The 26062-nt window shown below is 35.0% G+C and overlaps 3 protein-coding genes and 1 long non-coding RNA gene across 4 annotated transcripts; 2 read left to right on the forward strand and 2 right to left on the reverse strand.

Annotated features, from left to right (window-relative positions):
- The first annotated feature begins 1007 nt into the window (after positions 1 to 1007).
- On the forward strand, positions 1008 to 3493 carry LOC110735036. The gene is made up of 2 exons (XR_002513976.1): positions 1008 to 1334; positions 2958 to 3493. It is a non-coding gene; the product is annotated as an uncharacterized LOC110735036 (long non-coding RNA).
- Positions 3494 to 4340: 847 nt separating this feature from the next.
- LOC110735034 (nuclear-pore anchor-like) lies at positions 4341 to 7793 on the reverse strand. Its single transcript, XM_021915155.1, has 3 exons — positions 6396 to 7793; positions 4851 to 4925; positions 4341 to 4754 (listed from the first exon to the last, which is right to left on the reverse strand). Exon 1 carries the CDS (start codon positions 7748 to 7750, stop codon positions 6431 to 6433), a length of 1320 nt encoding a protein of 439 aa, XP_021770847.1. The 5' UTR covers positions 7751 to 7793; the 3' UTR covers positions 4341 to 4754; positions 4851 to 4925; positions 6396 to 6430.
- Positions 7790 to 10842, reverse strand: LOC110735035 (aldose 1-epimerase-like). Its single transcript, XM_021915156.1, has 5 exons — positions 10261 to 10842; positions 10087 to 10136; positions 9409 to 9532; positions 8594 to 8698; positions 7790 to 8209 (listed from the first exon to the last, which is right to left on the reverse strand). Exons 1-5 carry the CDS (start codon positions 10373 to 10375, stop codon positions 7824 to 7826), a joined length of 780 nt encoding a protein of 259 aa, XP_021770848.1. The 5' UTR covers positions 10376 to 10842; the 3' UTR covers positions 7790 to 7823.
- A 7164-nt stretch (positions 10843 to 18006) lies between these two features.
- On the forward strand, positions 18007 to 25644 carry LOC110735038 (SPX domain-containing protein 4-like). Its single transcript, XM_021915157.1, has 3 exons — positions 18007 to 18743; positions 24472 to 24634; positions 24848 to 25644. The coding sequence occupies exons 1-3, from the start codon at positions 18330 to 18332 to the stop codon at positions 25339 to 25341; spliced, it is 1071 nt and encodes a 356-aa protein (XP_021770849.1). The 5' UTR covers positions 18007 to 18329; the 3' UTR covers positions 25342 to 25644.
- The last annotated feature ends 418 nt before the right edge of the window (positions 25645 to 26062 follow it).

Below are 26062 nucleotides of genomic sequence, written 5' to 3' on the forward strand. Positions count from 1 at the left end.
AGGTGTATCCAAATATTATTTTTTCCTCATTTGATTTTTCTACTCATTTTAATAAAAATACCATGAGTAAATTATACCCTTGGGAACACCGTGCAAGGTGTATACAAATTTTTTTAGGGAAATTCTCAATAGTCACCCCCTTCATTTTTTATTACAAATTTCCCTATTTAAGAATTTATCCCACTTACAACTTTATTTACTTAAATAGTTAGTTAAAGTTAACTATGGTTAGGATTTTTTTTTTTAAAAAAAAAAAAAATAAAAATAAAAATAAAGAATAAGTAAAAAAAAAGTCAACCTACCCTACCACCAACCCAGCCGCCCCCACCACCACCTCCGCCTCCACCGTCACTATTACCCTCACCTAGCCACCACCAGACCTCGACCCCGAACGCGAATCTCAACCTTGACCACCGCCTAGAACGCCACTTGACCCAAAACCACTGCCTCCACTCTCTCTCTCTTTATCCTATGACCTATTTTTTGCCCTCTCCTCTGCCCAGAACTAAATTTCATAAATATCATACTTTTGACCAAGGTCAGGGCCGGTGGGGGTGGTGGTTTCGAGTCTAGGCGGGCGAGGGTGGTGGTTTCGAGGTCTGGATGGGATGGGGGCTTGGGGTTTTGATCAGGGGTCTAGATGGGGTGATGAGTGGATGTGGTGGTTTCGAGGTGGGAGTGGGAGTTGGGGTTTCGAGGTATGGGTGGGCAGGGATTGGTGTTTCGGGCTCAGGTTGGGGGTGGTGGCGGTGGTTTCGCGGAGGAATGATGGGGTGGTTGTAATACTCCGTATTTTTATAATATTTCTTATATATAAATTATATATTTTATTTATAAATCAAAATGATTTATTTCATTTTAAATGAATTAATTATTTAATTATAAAATAAGTGTGTATAAATTAATATGAGTATTAATTGAGGTAATAAAATATTTCAAATAATTGGACCAATTTCATTTAAAGTATTGGACTAGCTTGTTGGGATTAAAGTAGTTTTTAAGGGCCCAACAAGTTTGCCCCAAAGAAGATTTCAAAGGAGAATAGGATTAGTAATGACAATTGTGTGAATAAATGATTTTGTTTATTTAAAGGGGATACAAATACTCAAAAATCAAATGTCAGATTTCTCAAAAGACCCAAACTTTTCTCTTTTATTTGTATCTCTCTTTTTCCTCTCTTTCCCACGTCACTCTCTCTCCTCTTTTCCTCACAATCGACGACCACCATCGGCGCCACCACCGACCACTGACGTCACCACCGGCGGCCAGCAGCATCACTGAAAGCTCAGCCGGCCACCATCGTCCCTCTTTTCTCTCTCCTTTGTGCGGTTTTGGTATTAAAGAAAAAGAAACTTTTTTCTCCTATTTTAATTTCTAAGCTTGTTTAATTATTTCAAAGCATGATTTTAATTATATTATGATGTTGTTAATTTATTATTAATGTTTTCAGATTATAATTTTATTAAAAATCCCAATTTACAAACCCTAGAATTTGGATATTTGATGTTTATAATTAGGGTTTGATCCTAGATTGTTGTGGTTGTTAATTAATGATAAGAACATATTTTTAAGTGAGTTTTAAGCCCTTAATTAATGCTGAAATTTTATTATATACACTACTTTTTAATTATTATGTTAGGATTTGATTACCCATAAAAGAGAAAAGGTTTTTAATGATTTAAATATGATTTTTTGGTTTGTTAGTGATGTTTTATATTAAATAAGTATGGTGAAATTTTATTTAAGTCATGAAAACTAAGTCTTTTTGAAAGAGATTTAAGTACCCACTTAAAGAAAAGGTTTTAAGGCTTTTAAACCATTAAATTTGGGTTAATTAGTGAGGTTTAATATATATAATAGTTGCTGGAAATTTGTGGTTATAGTGGATTAATTATGGTTATATATTAAGCTAGGTGACTTCTAGCAAGTGTGGCCGAGTTTAGGCATTATTGAAGGTACATATGCACATAAAACTAATTGTGTATGCGTAGTATCATGATAGGAATGAAAAGTAAGTATCAAGTGATGAATTAGTAGCATGTTTGGTTGATCAAATGCTTGGATTTGATGTTGGTTAATCATGAATTATTATGCAAGTATGTGAACATGTTATTTGAGGTATGATACAATTTGAATATGTATGAATCATGGAAGTATGTTTTATTTTCAAGTATCAAGGAAGCATGAAATTAATAAGCAAGACTTATGTATGTTTAAAAGAGCTAAGATTATAATTATTGAGCATGATTAATGATTTTATTTCTCACCCATATATTATTGGAGTAGAGTCAAGAAGTTAGTTTATTTATTTACTCACTCATATAAGTTGAGATTGACTCAATGAAGTTTATTAGTGCATCTTATACACCAAGGTAGTAATAATGCAATTTTGTACACAAAATTAGGCAAGGAACCTTAATTAAAATAAATTGTATGTGCTCACTAATTAATTCAAGAATGAAATGGAAATGTGTGTTGATGATTATATTATTATGTTTGTTCTTGATTAATTGATTGGAGTCATTATAAGTTAAAGTGGTAAATCACGTAAAGTGTAAGAGTTTAAAAAAATAATCATTTATGAAAATAAGGTTATTTATTTGATTTAATATAAATTAATATAAATATTACCAACACAGATTGAGAAGTAATATAAATTACCTACTTTATTGTTTTAATGATTATTTGAACTTTGATAGAAGCTTCTAGCTGAAAATAACACGAACTACATGTTCATATGTCGATTTCTCTTTTTCTTTTTTAATATTGATTGTTTGATGTGTATTTATTGTAATCCACTGACTAGATTAACAAAATTGCTTTGTTTCTTGTGTAAACATTAAGTCAATATTTCCATGTCTGTTCAATTTTACTGGTTATCGTTCTCCCACGTCCACATATGCAACATATATTGGTGATTGTTGAAAGTGCATCCTTTCGCTTTCCTTTTCTTTCAGGTACTAAGAGGAAGAACACTGGTACTGGCAACGGGAAAGCTTCAAGCAGTTCTTTTGGAAGTTTTTTTGAAGGTTTGTAACATTTTGCAGAGTATCTGCAATGTGGACTTATCAATCAGCGAATGTGTTGATGCCCCGCACTTGTCCTTAGATGTTGCTTTTGATGTGCACGTCATGCTTCATATAGCAATTTTGTTAAGGTTCTAAACTTTTTATTATAATTATTTTGTTTTAAAATACCGCAGAATTTAATGGTTATAATTTTTTATCTGTCCTACTTTTTATGATGTAGTAATCTGCAATTTGTGTAGTATTTTGGTCCTAAGTTCCCATTTAGGCTAATGTTATTTTCCTTTTCTTCACATCTGATAAGATGGAACTAGCTACATTTTCTCAAGTTCATTTCTCCAAATTAATAGATAGATATAATCATATGGTAAGGCTCTAACATTTAGCCAAGGCATTGTAAAGTTGCATTTCATATTGTGTTGACACTACCAAATAACTATTCATATAATTTACTTCTATTATACTTCCGTTTAGTGTAGCATCTAAACTTTTGCTCTATTTCTTGTATGTGTTTTTTTTCTATATAACAATAGATGCTAAATATTAGAATTATTAATGTACAAAGTTAAGAATTAACAAGTGTAATAGTCAAGATGTTAAATGACAAGAAAGATGGAAAATTTCTCTCAAAAAAAATGGAAAAGGTTCTCTTGAGAACTCATGTCATGAATTTGAGCTACCTAAGAGGCTAAGACCATGATCTGCAACTAGACTACTTTTACATGGTTTTTGAAATTTCATGATCTAGTTATATGACATTTGATATTTCATCAATATAATGATTATTGGATATTAAGCAAATTAGCTAAAAGCCAATGATGACATAATTTGGATCTGCTAGATTATGCTGCAACTTTTGTTATCCAATGTTTTGGTTGGCATTGATACCCCAAATATTGATCACTGAAAAAACTCACCCACTACTTAAATTGGCTTTAACTTGTATATGAAAAATAACCAGTTTTCAAAGCTTGCATATAAAATTTGCACCATAAACTTATTACATAAACCAAATTTTAACTTATGCAACCTAATTAAACATGAGGTGCTCGTTGTCTTAAAGTTTGCCCCATGTCCATACTTGTCTTGGATCATGCTGCTGCACCAAGTTGGTTTACTTGGAAGACTTGGTTAAAGTGTTTACTACTTCCTAAAAGCTTTTTACAATTCTCAAAAATACGGCATTGTTAAATTTTCAAGTCGTCCTTGGTTGATAGTATTGACACTAATAACTTCCACACATTAACGAGCTTTATAACTCCGAATTTTTAATTTAAAGCTAATCAATTTTTAAAAATACCATGACTTCAACATAATAGCAGAAAATCTACCAAAATTATATTGATACTTACACAATTCTAGTCTATCGTGCCCTGAAATTAATCACCTAAGCAAAAAGCCATAAATTATACACTTCCCCATTTCTCTTAAAAATAATCAGTACCATGCAACTGGCTAGATATGTTACAGAGCAACAAAATGTGCAAATGCAAGTTCTATGAACTCCTTGTGCTAAGTTTGACTTGCCATTCAAAAAGCATTCTTAGAACCCTAAACAAAAGTCGAGCAAAGTAGAGAAAGACTAAGAAAAATGGTGCTTGATGTTCTTGTAAGTTGTAAGCTGCGACAAGTCCTTGTTGCCTACTCACTACATCTACACATAAGTAAATCCACGAATCTGTTCAAAAGCCATGGATCTTGCTTGAATATCTTTGTACATCTTTCTTCCTGTAGGTACAAAGAGAATATTGGGAGCATATTAGTGAGATACGGAACTTTCATCATGTTAATATAATCATCGGAGGAGGGATTAAAGCTCATTACCTTCAATCTAAATGAATCTCCTTTACAGCTCTCCTTCTCTTGCACTCTTTGATTGGCATCAACTCAAACTTGCACCTGTCAATAGCAAACATTGGAAAACAAGAATAAGATAATGTTAAAACCCAACATAGTCCCATTATAAAAAGATGTAATATGTAATTAAATAAAAAATAAATTTTACGCCTCCCATTCAAGAGCAGCTATGTTACTTTCTCTGTTATCACAGAAACAATACATACACCCTTCACCAATGCTAATTTCCAAAAAATTAACTTTTAGTGATTTCATACATCCAACATATTTTGCAAGACATGTCAATATTTGAAAGGGATCCGATGCAAGCACAAGAAGATGTGTTTCAGTTCCTAACTTTATACTAACAAACCTAACAAATATCATATATGACGATTTTTAGGCATCAAATGAAAAAATAAATAAATAAATAAAAAGAGTATCATTCTAGTCCTAAGATCAGAAAATACTAAAGATAATGTTTTGTGAGTTCAAGTTGAACTTCTTCAATTCAAATCCAGGAATTGAAACGCTAAAATTAAATTGCAAATCAAGTGTTCGGAAAAAACAATAACAATTTTTATTCCACCATAGTGCTTTGTAGCATTTCACTCAGAAATGAAATCAGCTAGGGTTGCAGAGCAGAATTGAATAAAAATAGTAATAGCTTACAAACTAATTATATTGTCAGGGATTAAGAAATTGGAAAATACCGTCCAAAACAAAATAAGTAGGAATTTTAGGCAGTAATTGACACCATTTTCAACATAAATACTACCTTTGTTTCTACGGTTCTTAACATTTAACTATTTGCATACAAAATTAAGCCAATTGAAGAGAGAATGTTGATGTGGTGGGTGGACTGTATTACAATGTCTGACTGCAAGCTACCACTGGTGGGTTAGATATGGAAATTTCTACCAAAGACATACTCAAATCTGTATTTAATTCTTTAAAATACAAGAAAACTCCAAAAGATGAGTAGGGACACAGGCTTAATCTTCGCAAGGAGAGCTCAGACACAGGCTGTGTATCTGACACCCAATGAAAAGGAAGAATGCAACATAATTAAACGCCCTTTAAGAACAAGAACTGGGACAAGACTAACCTATTTGAAAACTACAATTTACTTTCAACAATTAAACTTCATATAGAATTTGGGACTGTAAAACTCAAATTTGTTAAACCTTGATACTATGATGCCATAATCTAATTGGAGCCTATTACTGCTACGTTACTACCAAACAAAACAAAGCAAGAATAACAATCACTAGAGAGAAAAGGAATGCTTTTACTTTAATTAAATCCACTTCCTAATGAAACCAACAGCTCAAAAGTCAAATTACCCCCTTTAAACATTATTCTAGGCTTTTTCATGAGTCCTCCTTTGATGAAACATTAATAGTACGCTTTAGTGATAGCTGTTCACAAGACAAAGTAGCCAGTACCAACAATCCTAATTCCTAAATTAACATGCAATTGAACTTTGGAAGGAGTAGAAAAATTACAAGCAGCAAGGAGAAGAAAACTTACAGTTGGGGTGGCAAGAAATAAGCCAGCTTATAGTTTTAGCTCTGATCACCAGAACTTGGCCTACGCCCACCACGGCTACCTCGGGCACCTCGACTTCGTTTCATTGGCACTCGCCCTCTCCTTGCAGCAGGAGAAGGAGTGGAATCTGGTGCAGGGGAACGTCCAAGCCTAGCTGCAGCCCGCTCCTTAGCTCTTTCAGATATCATTATAATTGTTGAGCTTGCTCTCATATGTGAAGGCTGAGTTGCTTCCTGACTAGCCATCACATTGGGACTATCTTCTCTGGAAATAGAAGATTCCACAGAACTCAGATTACCTTCAGCAACACCTAAACTAATTTCACTGGTAAGTTCAGCATCCCCAGCAATTTGATCGTTGCCTTCAGTAGATATATTTGAATCGTCAGCAACATCTTCAGCTAGTTCCCCTTCTTCAGTCTGATCATTAGCATTTGAAATCTCAGGAGAATTTGTGTCATTGACTTCTGCATTGACAGCAGCTACAGGATCATCATCATTTGGAGCTGGAGATGGGATTGAAGCTGCAGTTGAATGATCAGGCTGAACTTCAGATGCATCTTGAATTTCCACAGTAGCTGTGTCATCTCCACCATCAAGGTCAGAACCTTCTGGGAGCATTCCTCCTTCTTCTCTGTCAGCAACATCAGCCATCTGCTGATTAAAATCCTGGTCAGCCTGCAAATTTGATGATTCATCTAACATTAGATCAGCCTCACTTGGCTTCTCAGCATGCTCTTTATCAACGATTCCACAATCATTCTGTGCATCTGCTAACTTTTCCTCATCTGGATGATTAGATTCTCCAGGCTCCTTTCCAAGTCCTTGAAATGGTTCAAAATCATCCTTGCCAAAATCAGAAGCTTCCTCGATAGAGTCTTGAGGCAAGAAAGCAGCTGCATCAAGTAATTCTTCAACTGTTGGAACAACTTCAACGTTATCAAGAGCAGCAGAGGTTGCTTGAACATCCTCTTGAACAGGTTCTAAGCCCTTGGACTTTTTAAGAGCAGGCGCAGGCAAATCAGAACTAGAATCTCCAGGCAAAGATGATTGCTCTTCCAGCTCAGAAGGAGATGGAGAAGCAGGGTATTTCCGAACAAGAGGTTCACCGGACAAAGAGACAGAGGGCTGCGCTACCAAGCTAGGCCTCCCCACATTCTTGCCATCCAACTCTGACATTTCAACATCACGCTGGGCATCTTCAGATTTAAGAAGTCGAGGTCTAACCAACTTCCTCCCAGTTTTTCGTGTTTCAACCATGGTTTTCATAACTCTCTTCTCTCTTTCTTCAGTTACTTTTGTGGGTGGGCAAGTTGCAGAAACCATGGATGAAATCATACTCGAACCTTCAGCAGGGACTGCCTGAGAGCTACCAGCTACAGATGGAACTGTATCTGTGGCTGAAGAGTTACTAACAACAGCCTGGTTCCGTATGTTTTAATCCTGTCTTTTCATCCCCACAGTCAAGCACATAATTGTGATCATAGCCCATGCCAACTTTATCAATATCCTGACTGATCCTCTTCTCCAAAATAAAATCGAATGGTGTGCCTTTAACTGAGACAATTTCTCCGGTTGGGACTGTGTTCTCGTCAACTGGGGTGTAGTGATTTGCCCATATTTGAATATGATGGTCAAGCACAGGCCCTGAATTGTGCCCTGCTAGATTCCAATATGTATGTTGAGCAAGATTGACTGGAGTGGCCTTGTTCTCAGCGACAGCTTCCATGTCTAGCCTCATGGTTGTTTTGGAAGTAAGAGTATATGTTGCAGTCACAGAAAGATCACCAGGATAACCTGTTTCATGAAGAACATTTCTTAGGGCTTTGTTTGGAAAACAAATAGATTTAGCATCAGTTTATTTTACAAATAGGTGGATGTTAGAAATTTGTACTAGGAAGTTTAACTCTATTGGAGTATATTCAGTATAATGATAGCGTTAGCAGATTCTTTCAAAATGTTAATATATATTAATCAGGCCTACAGAAACACGGTAAGGAATTACAAATAGATTGAGAATTAAAACTATACTAAGTGATATTTTGTATTCTCTTCCAAACACTTAATTTAGTGTATAAACAAGGTGTAAAATATGCTAAATGTTCTTTGATGTAAACTCTGAAACACACACTAAAAAATTCAGTAGTCAGCAGAAGAGGGAAGTGACAATAGAGAGCATACCTTCCTCGTCATCATGATTGGGATACTTAAAAGTAATCGAGGGAGTGTCGTTTTTCTCATAGGCAACTACATTCCATATCTGCTTGTCAAATCCTTTATGGCCACCTAAATGAAAAGATCGAAAATTATAAGGAAACACATAAGGGGAAAGTACAGATAAAAGGAACATAATTTGATGTCCAACCTAATCCACATGGAACTAGAATCCAAGCGAAACAATGGCCCAATTTGGAACTAGTTCACATTGTAAAGATGTTAATAATGTCAATTGTAGTGCTTTGGCCACCAGGTCACTTTTTGGGCCTAGATTAACGTAGGCATAAATGCAATGTGGCACTTGATAATCATATAAAAAGAGAAAAAAAGAAAAAACCCTAGGCCTTCAGCGTTCTTGCTGTATTTTCACTTATTAGCAATAGATTCAGGTGGAGTAAGTTAAATTCAATACCAGTTAGTTCAAACAAGTTTAGGGTCAATAAGGGATACCTAAATTCAATTCACTACCACATTTAATTCTAATAGTTCAGAGAGTATATAAAGAACACAGTCACACCCTTTTGAAAGATAACAGGCATAAAGAAGACAGAGTGAAGGCTTGATCCAATAATATTTATTAGATTCTGTCTTCAACAACAAGAAGTCAATATTTACTATATCATAAAGAGGATTCAGAAATTAAATACCAAGACTAGGGAGTCTCACATGACAATTTATAAACAAAGGAAAGCAACAAATAATATCATCTCATATGTCAACAGTCGCAGAGATAAGAGATAACACAAGTTTAAGAATCTCAGAAGCTAAAGTTATCTTACCATGGAGACTATTTGGGGGATTCACAGGCAAAGAGTACTCAACTCCATTAAGTGTAAACTTCCCATTCTTAATTCGATTTGCAACACGACCGACAATGCAACCAAAATATGATCCAGCTCCTTGCTGGGTTAAAAAAATTAGACATCAATTAGCGACAGAAACATTGAAGATCATAGATCATTACTTGTTGCAAAGAAACCCGACAGCTCAAATGTAAGAAATTCAACAGGAAGAACAACTGATGTTGCATTCAGCCTCAAAGGCAAATACAAGTATGTTCGTTTCAGGATCCAAATTTGGGCTTGGATTTATAATTGAGTTTGGTTGACTACAAGAAAAGTCTCACTTACTGACTAACCTAAGTGTATTATCAAGACAACATTACAACCTTTAAGATTTTCCAAAATTGATCTACAATACAGTTCTAAAATTATTAAAATTCATACTCATATCCTATAATTATTGACCCCATTTATAAACCTATTAATGTTCATGAATTCAACCAACAAGCTCATGCCATCTAAAATAATTTTCATCAGAAATTCCAAAAAATCAATAGATAATTTGCGAAATAAACAGACGTTATTCATCAATAAAATACAAAAATTCAAAAAAAAAAAATTATTAATCAAATAAATAATCCAATGCAAAATCCTGGAAAGAAAGAGATAAATTACCAGGTAAGGGTCGACAGAGTCAAATCCCAATACAACATCCGCAAGTTTACCTTCACAAAAATTAGACAAAACCCATCAATTATCATACATGCAATAATAAAACCCAGAAAAGAAATTAAGGAAAAAACTTAAATTAGATGAAAAGATCAGAAATTTTATTGAAAATAAATGTACCGTCTTTGTCAGGGATTGATAAAGAAGTGATTGTGCAGCCATAGTTTGAGATTTTTACATGCATTGAACCATTGTCGAGCTCAAAGATCTCAGCCTGCTTTCCTTGATCTGCCATTAGAAAGAGAGAGGGGAATTTAACTGGATGTTTATCTTTTTCTTTGTGAGGATTACTAACTTTATCAATTTTATGAATTCAGCTTTTATATATGCTCCCAGATAAATGGATATGGATTAAAATTATGATATGGATATAAATATAAATTGTGATGACTGATCTTTTGGAAAACTCTTGACTTCATCTCTATTAACTGTTTAAAACTTTAAACTAGCTTGTTAGAGTTTGAAGGTTTAAAGCTAGCTTGTTTGACAAATTGTTTGCATTAGCGTATTACGTAAAAGTGTTTTATAATTAGCCGGTAGTTATTTTTTTTAAAGAAGAAGTAAGTAGGTATAATATATTAAAGATCAAGTTTCGTCAAAGCAATTAAACTTTAGGGGCATAGGTGCATTTAGTTAGTTACTTTATTGTGTAAAATGGTCAATAAGTCAATAAGGATATAATCTATATTACTACCTCCGTTAAATGTTATGTGCAATTTTGAAGGGGGTTGCGGTTACCAAGGCAAAACTTAAAGGGCAAAGATTAGGAAAAGTTTTGTAAAGTAATTAAAGGAAGAGGAGAGAGAAAGTAGGACCCATCCACTTGCAAATTGGTGGGGAAATCTGCTAATTTTAGGAGGGACTTGTTTTCCCTCCCAATTTTTCACCAAAATTTCGAATTGAGTGAAATTTTGGGTGAGGTTTCATTTCCCTCCTATTTTATTTTTTTTGAAAAAAATAGCATACATTCAGATTTTTAACCTGCATTTAAACCAAGCATTCATCATTTATGAGGCTTATACATACTAGCCCCCAAATCTGTCACAAGCATTTAATGTTGCACACTTAATTATAAATTAGAAATTTTTCAAAAGGTCAAATGTTTACCCAAAAGTTAGCACTAACTATCCATGATTAGCCCATATTTACCCAAAAAATTCCCTTAAACTAAAATTAGTGCTTCACATCTTCAATCTTCATCATCTTCATAAACCTAGCAACCTTCATTATCTACATATTCACCTAGGGCAGCTTCATCTCCTAAAAAAAAAAAAAAAAAACAGCAGCCAGCCCTATATCATCAACCTCAATCTGAGGAAAAAAAAAAATCGGACAAAAGGCATGGCATAATTTATTGAAGCTCTGTTCTATGATGTTGATCAAATACTAACAGAGGAAACAATGGCAGAAATCTACTAGGATCAATAAGAAGAAATGCAAGATGAAGACTTAGAGCAATATGAAACATCAATTGAAAACATGCAAGAAGAAGAAGAAGAAAATGGGCAGCAAGGCACACAAGATGTTCACATTGCACATGAAGAGGATGAAGACAATGACATGAAAGCATTCAATGAAGTTGGGAATCAACAAGCACAAAGGAAGCAGCTCACTTTGCAAAAGAAAAGGGAAATTGTTGATGTAATGTTGGTGTAAATGCACGATGGGAACTTACCAAGGCGTCACAAGAAGATTTTATCAGTTCAATTCAATGTTCACAAATCAACAATCACTAGAATATTCACTGACATTAAAAAAACAGATGGCACAGGGGAATTTGATTGATGTCAGGACTAAGAAGTATGGCAAAATAGGTCCAAAGCCAAGGAAATTTTCAAATGTATTCCTATAGTCAGTCCCTCTGCATCTAAGGCAGACAAAAAGAAGTTATGTAGTTGCCTTGAAGATTTCTCATGTCACTTTTCATTATTTGAAGAAAAAGGGGAGGCTGAGAACACACACAAGCAGTAACAAAAGCCAACACTGACATCAAATGAGGACCCCACTTTTGTTGACATGAACCATGTCATACACATAGATGAGAAATGGTTCTATCTCAATCCTGATAAGAGGAGATTTTATCTCCTTCCTAAAGAGGAAGATCCCTACAAGGCACAACAGTTAACAAGATTCAAGCTTAAGGCAATGTTCATGGAAATCATTGGGAAGCCATTGTATGACAGAAATGGGGAACTACTCCATGATGGGAAGTATGGCATATTCCCATTCAATATCAAAGAGAGAGCTAAAAGTCAAGCAAAAATAGAGCAGCAGGCACATGGGAAACAAAGGCACTCTAGAATGTCAACATAAAGGTGATTAGGGAGATGTTACTGACAAAGGTCATACCAACAATTGTGTCTGAATGGCCTGAAAGTCTTCTAAAAAATGTCGTCATTCAATGGGACAATACAAGGCCTCACCAAGTTCCTAGAGATGAGGAGTTCATTGCAGCAACAACAACAAATGGGTTCAACATTCAAATTGTATTCCAACCAGCACAGTCATCGTACCTGATTTGAATGTGTTGGACTTAGGCTTGTTTAGGTCAATTCAGTCTTTGCAATATTAGTCTTTTCCTAGCAATCTAGATGAGTTAGTTGAGAAAGTCATTGAGTCTTATGACACATTCAACCCTAAAGTCAACAAGGACATATGGGTGACTTTGCAAAGATGTATGATAAAAATTCTCAAGGCACAAGGTGGGAACAAGTACAAAATACCCCACATGAACAAAAAGAAACTTGAAAATCTTGGCATTCTGCCAGATCAAGTTGAGGTGAAGAAGGAAATTGTGATGGAGGCTATGGAGTACCTGAACACTATGTTTAGGCCAACAAATCAGAGCAATCAAGATGTAGCAGAAGATATGGAGGTAGATGCAGACTAGGGGACTCATCAGAATGGAAAACAAGACAAGAGCAACATGGACTGCCAATCTGCCACACATAACCATTTAGGGTTTTTTTTTCAACTCTGTGTGAATGAATAGGTGCTTTGGTGTATTTTGCTTATTAGGATGATCCAAACATCTAAGGCAGTCATATGTCACTACAATAAAACAGCTTGATTCCGACGGAAAAAATCTGTCGGAAACTAGCCTTCCGTCGGAATCAGTCTGTCGCAAAACCCTTTGTCGGAAATTCGACCTTTTTCGATGGAATTTCCGTTGAAAGGCTAGTTTCCGACGAAATTCCCGACGGATTTATTTCTGTCGGCGCTGTTTTTGACTTTAATTGAAATTCCGTCGCAATTTTTCGACGAAAATTTCCGTTAGAGTTGGTGACTTTTCCAATGGAAATTTCCGTTGGAAGAGGTATATTCCGACGGAAAATTCCGTCGCAAAAGTCAATAAAAAAAAATAAAAAAAACCCAGACCCACCCCTAACCCTTACCCCACCCAGATCCACCCTGTCCAAACCTCCCCCACCCCACCCACCCACCCTGACCAAATCTACCCCACCCACCCCTTACCAGGCCCCCACCCTGTTGAGCCACCAGCAACCCACCTAACCAACCCCCTAACCCACCCACCCAGATAAACGAAACAAAAAAAAATTACCAAATCGAAAAAAACGTAAATTCACTATTATCCGACTAAAACGTAAAATCCGACTACAAAAAATTACCAAATAAAAACGTAAAATCCGACTACAAAAATTACCAAATAAACAAGATCTAAACCAGTAGATATGAATTTCAATTAAAAAAAAAAACGACAATTCACTATTATCATTAAAAATATCTAATAAATTTATAAACTACAATTACAATTACAAAAATAATTAACTATATTCATAAATGTTCAAAAACAAAACAAGATCTACAATTTAACCTTAACTAAAACTAGATCTACAAAAAAACCTTGGTGTTGTTGCGACGGTGGTCATTGTTTTGTGGTGGTGGTGGTGTTGTGGAAACCTTGAGATGCTCGCGCGGTGGTGTTGTTGCGGCGGTGGTTGTTGGTTGTCGGTTGTCGGTGCTGCTGGTGTCCTTGGTTGTTGGTGTTGGTGCGGTGGTCGAAGAAGAAGAAGGAGAAGAGGAAAGAGGACGAAGAAGGAGAAGGAAGGAGAAAAGGAAAGAGGACGAAAAAGGAGAAGGAGAAGAGAGAGAAAGAGTGGGCGGAGGAGAGAGAATGAAGGAGGAGAGGAGGTCAGAGAGGAAGAGAAGAGGAAAGAGGAGAGGAGAGGAGAAAGAAAGAGAAGAGAGGCGAAACAGGAGGAAGAGAAGGAGAGAGAAAGAGAAATGAGAAGGAGAGAGAACCGGTTAGGGTTTGGTTTTTTTATATTATTAAATTTCGACGGAATATTCCGTCGGAATCTTCCGACGGATTTTAATTCCATTGGAAATGTAATTTTCTGACGGAATATTCCGTCGAAATCTTCCGACGGATTTTAATTCTGTCGAAAATGTAATTTTTTGACGGAATATTCCGTCGGAATCTTCCTACGGAATTTAATTCCGTCGGAAAACCCTTATATTCCAACGGATTTTTATTCTGTCGAAAATCAGACGAAATGAAAATCCGTCGGAATTTCTGACTTTTCCGACAGAATTACGTGTACGTCAGAAACTGTCCGTCTGAAATCGGCCTATTTCTAGTAGTGTGTAAATTCTTTTGATCATGTTTTGGTCCATATGTAGCCACATTTTGATTGGAATTAAATGAAAATATTTTTTGTTGTGTGGGCAATAAATCCATCAGAAGAGTGTGTATGATTGTTGAATACAACACTTCAACTAAGGTTACCTCAACAACAATCTCAATACAGAAATTGTTGGAGCAAAACTCTTGTTTGAAGTGAAATTCAATGAAGTCCTTTCATCATTTGGAATAATGAAATTTTTTAGCGCATCATTAAGATTGAATTTTACATCAGTACCGACAAACTCGAATGTTTAGCTAACTCTAAATCACATCGAATCCAATGGATTGGACTAAAGTCTAGCTCACTGGCCCAATCCCATTATTCTTGTGCCTAGATTAGGAAGAGAGCACTTTGATATAAAATTCCTAGTTTACTACCCTCTCATTGCTCGCATCTAATCATGTAAGTCAGAGTCCTAAAACTACATTATTACCCATAATTTGTCCATCAACAATTTTTATATGGTCTTACTTTTACAAGTGCATAATCATTTGATCAAGTTTCTTGGACTTATTATGCTATGGGTACACATGGGCCCAATCTGGGCGGCCCCTCTTAAGCCACAAACCTAGATTGTTAGAAGCCAAACTGTGTGTGACGACGAGGAAAAGGGATACAAGATTCGAATATGGGAGGTGTGGGGAAAAAAAACAATGCTTTAACTAGCTTATAATACCTCTTATGTGACTTGCTATACATCAAGAGTAAGCGTCATAATTTCATACTTCGTATAATAGTTAAAAGTAGTCGTAAACAAGTTCTCATTCTAAAAGGTCGCTCTTTTAAATTATGTTCCCCCTGGTAAAATCATCAAATTTTACTAAGAAAGAAAGGTTAGCAATTAACTGCCATTGACAATTGACATCTTTCCCTCCAAAAACTATTAAATCAACAACACTAATTGGATCAAATATGTCGTAAGGAATCACCATAATTAACATTGTAGACCCTGTGGGCCGGGGTTCTCATCAGATCCATAAGCCAAAACAGTAGGTCCTCTACACCTGCTGGATCAAAGGTTCCTATAGTTCATACAGCTAAGTTGTAAATTCAATACACTCATCAAGGTTCAAGGTGCATCCCTTATCTTTTAGACAAATGATTGACAAATCTCTAAGAATGGATCCATGTGCACCAAGGCATTTTAAAGTAAATTCTGGTATTTTTTGGATTTATTTTTTTCCCTGTACTAAAGTGGGTAGCATTAGGAAGAAAATAAAGCTAAGAGTGAACTCTGAAATTTACTTCTCCTAAATCTTATTTGCACTCTAATGCTTAATTAAATTTCTAGGACCGTGGTGTCTCACTCCTATAGGATCAACTTCGGAAAATTAAAACTTGGGGACTACAAGGAGTTAACTATACTCGGAAATACCTTTCTTTATTTCCTGCAAAGAATGGGTAAAAGAGATTGAATAATAAAATGTTGACAAAGGAAAGAGGGAAATTGATTGGTCATTAAAGCTTAGAAAAAAACAAAAAACAAAACAAAAAAAACAAACAAACATAGTAGCAGGATGTGAATTACAACTATCATAGCCATGTCAAGGAATATGGCAAAGGACTACATTAGCGACTAAAACTAGAAAATAAGGTACTTATATAGCAACTTGCACTACAGTTCAATTACTTTAGCCTACCCACACAAATGTGGAATGCTTGTACATAAAATCATTGACAAGAAGGGCTTCCTCCATCCCCTACCTAAAAAGGGGCCATTCACATAAAATTACATATACATAACAACAAGCTTTAATTTGAAATAATGAACACATTAAAGATTCAATGTACGAGACAAGAACAAATAATTTTTCTGCCAACAAATTAAAACATTGTCCTCTGTGCTTCAACAAGGGGTACAATATGTAGTAATAATGCATCTACCCAGTAAGGCAAGGCCTACCATACGATATGCACTCAGACTTAATTTCATCTTTAAATCCATGCATGAGATCATCTAAAGTAGCTATAATTTATATGACATTCATAAACTACGCCCTAATCTAATTGAAGATAGAAATGGCTACCAAATTAGCAAAAAAATACTGTGGGTGTACCTAGCTCAAGATTCACCCAAGTGTGGATTTTGCAGTGTAAAAAACAAGGAATAATAATAAATGCACCCATGGAAAATGAGGCAAACCCATATATTATATAAGGCAACTTATTGGCTTAAAAATGTAACCAGTGATTTTGCTCAAGTCAGTAGTCATGCAAGGGGGAAGGGAAGGAGAAAATTAAGGCACACCACATTTTGTGGAATGGCTTACAACTAGTCTTACTTTGTTAAGATAATGTGGCACTACATTCAAAGTTAACAGGTAAGGCTACAAGGGGAAAGTTTGAGATAGACAGTATGAAAATATTTTCAAAGATAATGGCTAACCTGTCCTCTCAAGAGCTTCTTTTTCCGTTCAAAATCCTATATATACAACATGATCAGGTTCTATTGCATGTGGTAGAAAATTCTTCCTGTTCATCAAAAATTAAATGTTAAACAATTTGAAAGGAGGTTCATTGTAAATACAAAGAGATGCATGCACTTTAAAGAAGTTGTAAGGATAGTGTGCATCAAGTGAAAATTTATAAAGTTAAACAACCCTGGCGAATTAGTCAACAATAGAAAATTTAATGAAATGTTTGATCAAATTTAAATCCTCACTAAAGTAATACAATCAATATCAATATCAATATCAACATAATCCAATGCCCCTAAAGAGGATCCATCTCGGGTGAGATGAGGTGTTTGGATGTATCGCAACTTTACATAGAGGCTGTTTACACTTGACCCTAGATCTAGCAACAATTTTCTACCACTTTACAGTAAATAAGTGTGCATGTTTTATTAAGCCATATAATCCTGTTTTACAGAATTGATACATTCCTCAAAGATCAACGTTTTACCTAAAAGGTTAATACTGATTTAGTATTCACATACTTTCTCCTCGTATCTCTTCACATAATAGTTAACAAAGCAGTCTACATAAAATACGGAGTAATGTTTTAAGTAAAGCTGCAGAGGAATAGACAATTACAAATTTTTCAAGACCTACCAAATCACTGGTTATATATTTAGATTAAATTTCTAATCTCAAAAGATAATATTTTATGTTTAATTAATTTTAATTTTAAAATCTCATTCCTCAATTTTGCTTATGTGGCATTTGAATTATTTATTTTTAAAAGAATTTACAAATCTCTTTTTTGATTGGCTAAAGCTAAAATTATAAGGTTACATAAGTTGAGAAAATTAAATTGAAATTAGTAAACAATCTTAACCATTATTTCGAAACATAAACAAAAAAACATTGACCTACAAGACTCCAACCCAAATATTCGCTTACCTCACTTTTTACATCTCATGCATATCTTAAGTTTAATCAATAATCCAAATTTCAGATTCCAGATTCTCTCTCACTCCCTCACTTTGCCTTTCTAGCCCCTCTTTATTTTCTCTCAATTTCTCAAAAAAAAATTTCTTGTAAAAAATTCTAAAATACTTTTCATGTTTTTCCCCCCCTGACAATTGGTTTTTTGAGCATGAAATTCGGGAAAGAATTTCGAACCCATTTAGAAGAAACTCTACCAGAATGGAGAGACAAATTCTTGTGCTACAAACCCTTGAAAAAGCTGCTTAAACGATTCCCATATACAATTTCTTCTGTCAATACTAATACTAATACTAATACTAATAATTCTAATATTAATAGTAGTAATAATAATAGTATTAATACTCATAGTCGTCAACTGGGTGTTGGAAATTATGAAGTTGGTGGGCCCAGTGTTGAGTTTGATGATGGTGGTGGTGGGTCCAGTCGCAGTCGCAGTACAACTGAGAGATCCATGACATTGGAGGAGTTTCAAGATTGGTTTGTTAGACTTCTCAATGATGAACTTGATAAGTTGAATGATTTCTATGTTGAGAAAGAAGAAGATTTTGTCATCCGTTTTCTGGTTTGTATTTTCATTATTTTTTGGGTTAATTTTGATTGATTGTTGTTTATGAATGTTTTTATTGATTAGATTTTTTGTGGGGTTGTTGAATTTTGACTGATTTGAGTGTTGTTAGTAAGAAATTTAGTGTTTTGTTGAGGTTATTGAAGTTTGATTTATTGATTGTTAGTGGGGGCATACTTAGATTAGGTGTTAGATAATTAAGTTTGATGGATGCATTAGTGGAGTATGGAAGTGTGTACTGAATCTTTGGAACGATTTGTTGTCGAAGGCGAGATAGATTTGTGAATTACTGAATTGGTGAAGATTGTTTATGTTGGATGAGAACTTTCAATTGTAGTTTAGTATAATATAGAGAGATTTATCAAAAAGTGACAATATTTTGGGAATTCAATGATTTAATAGCATTATTAATGGAAATAGCTCAAGAATTTTGGTATTAATTAGAATTGATCATCCTAAATAGGTGATTCTGTGTTGATTGGTGTGTATGACATACATTGTCATTGAGGAGTCTGAACGTGGGACAGTAGTTTAGTGGACCTTATCTTGAATTTGTCCAACTGATGGAGAATGAAAAGAACAGCTTAATAGAGAATCAAGTGCTTATAGTATCAACCCATATCCGAGAGTCTAAGTAACATAGATCACCCATTACTAGCATTAACCATTAGCTCATAGAATCAATTGAGTTGCATGAAAGCTTTAAATTTGTAGCTGTTAAACCTTTATCTTTGAAACACACGCACGAGTTAAAAAAAAGTTTTATGCGTAGGAGATGAACAATTGCATAAAGAGTGACATAAGTCATTAAGCATATAAACCTTCATAGATTACAAATTTGTAAGGATTGTCCTTGGTAGAACCGTAGAACTGTAAGTGATCAACATGAGTTAAATCACATGTACTCTTTAAATGGTAACTTCTGGAAATCCGAAGTACTCAAATTGTTAAGCTAATTAAACTGGCACTATATTACCTTTAATAAGAAATTCAAATAAAATTTAGCAAATGGAAAATACAGCAGAACTGCAATTTATAATGTTGAGAGGTTGACATGAAAGTAGGTGAAACAAAATAGGAAATCAAGTAAGAAGGTAAAAATGGCACAGCCAATCAGGAGTTCAGAGTGGGTATAATTAAATCAGTTGTAGTATACAAGCCATTTGAGCAACAGATACTGTGTCATGTTCTGTTACCACTGATTTTCTGGGCTTGGATTTTATGTGTAGACATCTCCTATATTTTATTTCTTTTTCAAGTGAGACTTCACAGGAACTATTACTCATAAAGCCTTATTCCACAATTGTTGGTTTCACGGCATCATAAATGCCATGCCTTTTGGTATGCTTCTTGATTCTATTAGAGGGATTTGTGCATTTTTTTGTAAGCTTCATCAGCTCACTGTTTGTTGATTGCCAAGCTACTATTTCCTTGTGAGGTTCAATAATTGCATTTTTTACCATCCTAGTGTTTTGACTGGTGGAGTTGAAATGTATTGAGGCGGGTTTGATCATAGGCAAACACTTGCTTCTCTCATCCATCTCCTTACACTCTCTTTTAATTTACCGAGGGGTTTTTAGGAACCTCTCCCACATCTTGTCTTCATTTGCTGTCATTCCTACTTGTTGCATATTTTTCTTCTCATTGCGTGTATTGCTGCTGTAAATGTCATACCACTTTATATTTCATGCTGTCCATATATTTTTCTGCTTGCCACTTCCTCTGAAATGGTTGAGGTCTTTTTTTTCTTAGTTTTACTCTTAGTTTTTACCCTTTTGGCAAGTATTCTTTGTCACGTACCAAGTGTTTTTTTTTTTTTTGAAAGAATATACCAAGTGTTTTAAGTGGTATTATGTTAATTTTTTTATCTTTAAGAAATTAAGAAGCTAAAAATTCCAATACTGACCCATTCACTTGCTCCACCCATGGTGGAAATCCTTATAAATCTCACCATTTCACTTTAGCTCACTAATACCCTTCTTCCTCACTTTTAGCTTTGAGTTGGCGTGCCATTTTTTATTTTATTTTTATAAATTTTTTAATACTCTGAATGGCTCAGTAGTCTTTAAAGCTCATAATCTTGATTTAGTGTATGTCTCTAGAATATATAAAAACTGGAGAATAACAAAATGATAATGATGAAAGCATCTTATGTTTTCATGTGAAGCAAGGAAACTCTTTTATAGACCAGCTTGTCTATAGAGATATGGACCCATTTGTTGTCTTATAAATTTGCATATTATAATGAATAATGCTGAAGGTGGAAAGTGTTGAGACTGACTTTGTATTACTTATTTATTTATCTTTTTTCATACTTCACTATGGTGTAGTCGACACTTACCTTATACAAGGCCTTTGTACTTCAGTAGCTCAATCATTATTCACTTGGATAGAATGACTAAATGATTTTGCTAACTAGGTGAACATCTTTGAGGAAAGGGAAATCAATTATATGAGGTTAGGAAATGAGAATAATATGTGACCATTTAAGCTTTTAAGGGCCAAACCAAAAAATTAAACAAGTTGAAACATGAGCAAGGAATGAAGATTTTGAGGTGTCATCTCAATTCCAAATAGGAGGCAGGGGGAAGTGATAGCTACATATTTGTAGGCTAAACAAGAAACAAAAGCTTTTTTGTGGAAACAAGTGTGTACTTATTGGCAGATAATTCACAACTTTCATGCATAGTATATGTCTATATTACCGATGATATTTTGTGAAATAAAATTCTTACACATATCTAGCAATGTAAAAGGCTCAAGGCACCTAGGAAGCATGGAAACTACTGCTGAAACCCCACCGTTTTGTAATGGACTTGAGCTTGCTGGACTCTCACGCACACAATTAACACAGAAAACAGAGAGAAAAGATCGAATCTTTGATTGAAAATATTGGAAACAGGGATTTGTACAAGCTAGCAACTTTAGGATGCCAATTTCTATTTTCTATTAGTGACTTTAGGTCACGCTCTCAAAATAGTGTCTTGAGGTCACAACTCTCCCAAGGGTTCACTCCAAAATTCTGCCTGCTCTTCCTTTCTCCTCTCGCTCTATTTATAATAAAATTAAAGACTATTAACCTCAATATACTAGACTACCCATAGTGCCCCTCCTTAGGTTAATTTATTACACGTTTCCATGTTAATGAGGCCCAAGATGGCTAGGACATAAGGTTTTCCCATTCTAGTTATCAAAACCCAAGTTATTGTCTTCCTACATTTATTTAAAGGTTCTCTAAGATGATATGGATTGGTGTGCACGTTTTTTGTGCCTTAGTACACACCAATGTGCACTTAATATGTCCTCCATTTCTTTACCTTTGAATCACTTTGACTTCTGTACTATTCACACATTCTACTTTGATTGACTATATATGGTGATTTATACACAAAGAAAGAAATAGTCATGTGGGATTTTTTTTTTCATATTTAGTTTGTATTTTCAAACTATCTACTCTTAGCAATTTCTACTTATAAAAAAGATTAAAAGTTATTTATGGTTGAAATTATGCATTGATAACACATGAAAATGGATGTCTTGCAAGTACAAACACTAACTAATAAGTAAAGATGTTGGTTACAGATTTCAGTTGTGAGCCTTATTGAAATAGCCTCACCTCAACTAATAAAATTTCATGATCCATATTGGGCTACTCAGTAGGTGTAGGCACCCCGTGCACCTCTGTATACACAGATGTGGATAACTTTATTTGCTTACCTGCCTCCTCCTTAGTAAGTTGGAAGCTCCAATAATTTGATGTAGTAGTAAATTGAGTAAAATCAGATTTCTTCTTTTTAATGGACGAATCTTGTAATGCAAGTAAATTTTGAAACAATCTTCTAGTGGGAGCCTCTAAAGCAACGATGTGACTATGTATGACCATGTTACATTTGCTTTTATCTTTGTAGGTGAGAGGGATTATATGGGTTTGTAATATAGTCACACCTATGAGTGGGAATTGCATTTTATTTATCCCTGGATACGTAGTTTATCATCACAATTTCACGAGAGAAACATTTTATCGAGTGAAAGCTTTGAACATATGACCTCCCTAGACCCTGTCTCTCTAGAGTTCATGCTAGGTTGTTGATTTGGTTTATGTTGGACTTTTATACACTTGGAATTCTCTTGAAATACACTTACATAGACACACTCTGGCGGACTTGTAATGGCTGTTGTATTTGATGCCTCTTTGACTAGGAAGGTGCACGCATTGGCTACTAAGATACAAGCTTTCAAATTAAAAAAGAAAAGAACTGGCACCATTTCTGGTAACCTAAAGAGTATTACACACAGAATTACATGTTACTATGTAGAAGTGCCTGGAATTAATTAGATTAGTATTACCAGAAACTCTTTAACTTTGTATTAATAGATGAATCTTATAGTAAGACGTGCTTTATAATAACGTTGAGTAAATTACTTTGGTAGTATTCATAGTGTATTTAGCAATACCTTGTAGATTTCCAGTGCATGACACTTGGATCATTGGGTGTGCAGGATGGTCCGAATTATGACTGAGGTTATGCTATTTGAAATATGTAGTCCTTTGTATTGATTAATGGATTTTGCATGATACATGTAAGTATGTAACACATACTGAGTGTACCAGGATTAAATGCACCTTTGTCATTCTCCTCTTCCTACCTTTAGCGTGAGTTGGCTGCTTGCTTGTTGACTTACATGTTGCCTGCCCATATATATGTTATGTTTTCCCTGGTGCCTTAAGTTTAATTTTATGAATAAGTGCATCTTTACCATTTCCCTGTCATTCCTTTATTCTGAGTAGGCTGATGTCTTAATTACTTGTTGCCTGCATGTAGTCAGTTGAAATAGCTGTGATTTATGCGTCATATCCTATGGATGTGTATTAAACAGTTTCATATTCGATTTGTTAGAAGTTTCGTGATGTTTTTTTTGGGGGGTGGGGGTGGGGGAGGGGCATTTGTTACTCATTTCCAAAGTCCCAAGTCCTTAAAACCTAATATAAAAGGCCCACCAACCACAAGCAGTTTAGAAGTAACAGGAAAAAAAGCTTGAAATTAAAATTTCCCCTAGAAAGATTTCAAAATCAACAGGGGAGCAATAAACTCACGAAATATGGAGATCATGGACAAGCAAAGAACAGTTACTCCAGCAGCAGATTTTAGCCTCTGAGTTTATCCAACGGCCCCCTTCGAACCTATCAAAGCTATAAAAGGAAAGAGGCTCTTCAGAAAAAGGGCATCAACAAACGCAGACTTGCATTCAATAGTTTTTTAGTCTTTCTCTAGTGCTCGCTTTGCCTCTAGGTTTAGTGGCCTAGATTAGTATAAAATTAGTAGTAGTTTTTCAAAATGTTAAAACTCTTTCAGAAGTCCGAAGCATTCTCACTAAGTTTGTTTTGGAGGTAACTCCTTTATTTGTTTGCAATTGTCTAGAACGATTATCAATGTGCTCTTTTTTGCGTCCAGTTGTTGCATGTGCTCCTATTTATACGTAGTATGGGGGATTTAAGATACACAGCCTTGCCATTGCTCAAAAGATGTGTCCATTGAATCACAGGTATTTTTAAAGCCATGACCATGTAGTTGCTTTTGCCAAAAAGAAATTGTAGAAGTGATTGTCAAAGGCTATTTAAAATCGAGAAGATGCACATTGATGTTTATACCTTCTGCTTTCAAGTTTTTACTTGCATAATTTTCAGATACCTATTGTATGTAACATGTGCTTAATATTGCTACAGGAATTAAAAGAAAGAATTTTAAGGGTAAGGGAGGACAGAAGGGATGAAATTCCAGCATCAGAAAGTGAATTCAGTGAGGAAATGATGGATATACGCAAGGAGTTTGTTACTATACATGGAGAAATGGTGCTTTTGAAAAACTATAGCTCCCTCAACTTTGCAGGTACAGTGGCTATATCTTTTGCTTTACCTATGGGTTACTTTTTTTGATTCATAAGGTGGTGTCACTCATGATAGGGAGATGCTGCTTCCCGAAAGTATACCTCCCTAAATTTTACAGGTATAGTCAGTATGTGTTCCAGTCATGCTGAAGATATTACGCAAAAAAAATTAATAACTAACTCCAAAGTGCAACCTGTGGATTATATATTGACAGGACTTGTTAAGATATTGAAAAAGTATGACAAAAGAACAGGAGGATTGCTGCGGCTTCCTTTCACACAACTTGCAGCACATCAACCCTTCTTCACTACAGAACCTCTTACTAGATTAGTTCGAGAATGTGAGGCTAATCTTGAGCTTCTTTTCCCTCTAGAGGAGGAAGTCACTGAATCAACTTCTGCTCCTCGGGACCAAAACCAAGTAGATCCTGCCGTCTCTGATGCAACTAATATGCCTTCTGATGCATCATCATTAGGGGAAGCGAGCCAAGATATATACCGGAGTACTCTTTCTGCAATCAAAACCATACAAGGCCTCCGGACAAGTTCAACCTATAATCCGTTGTCCTTTGCAGTGATATTTAGGGACCAAAATGATGAAGGTAGTGGAGCTGTAACTAATGAGAACTCTCCTTCCAACAGTAGCCATGCACCACCATCAGAGAATGAGGAAACTGTTGACCAAGCTGATGCTGGTTTGACTCCATGAATGTTGGAAAGCCTGCAGCTTTTTGCTAACAACTTAGTGTAACTCCCCAGCAGATGGAGCCTCTGTACCATTGAACACAACACATACTGAACATTTGGGCAAAACCCTAAATGTTGAACAGAAACAGCTTTTGTTTTGTGTATTTTTTAATATAGCCACGCTGCATCATAATTACAAGTTAGCAAACTATAGTGATGACAACAATGAAACTGCTTCCAAATATTAGTGGATGCTATGTTATAACTTTGTTCTCAGTCGGATATCAATGTAGTTTTAATTTATGTTCAGCTGAGATTTTTTTTCCCTCTGCTAGTTCAGTTTACTGTCACAAAAGCCCTTTTTGATAACAATACTATACTAATATACTAATACTTGTGCAAGTTTGAGTTTGTTGTAGAGTTGAGTTTATTGCTTGAACATTATATATTTGATTATTACAGGAATAACCGAATAATGGTACCACAGCAAGTTTTTTACTTGGTATATGGGTTTAATATCAGTATTTTTTTTTTCCTTTAAGCAGTTCATGGGTGCCATGTAAACACATTGTAGGGGATAAGATATGTGATTCCTCCCCTTAGTAACTCAAGGAATTTGGTGTGCATTGCGTATACACTTTAACTATACATAAAGAACAAGATACTTACAAGTAGATTTGAAACTTACTTAGAATATGGAAACCAAAGAAGACATCATATAGAAACCATTATAACATGAAACT

Source organism: Chenopodium quinoa, unplaced genomic scaffold (assembly GCF_001683475.1).
Source record: "Chenopodium quinoa cultivar QQ74 unplaced genomic scaffold, ASM168347v1, whole genome shotgun sequence".
NCBI classification, from domain to species: Eukaryota; Viridiplantae; Streptophyta; class Magnoliopsida; order Caryophyllales; family Amaranthaceae; genus Chenopodium; species Chenopodium quinoa.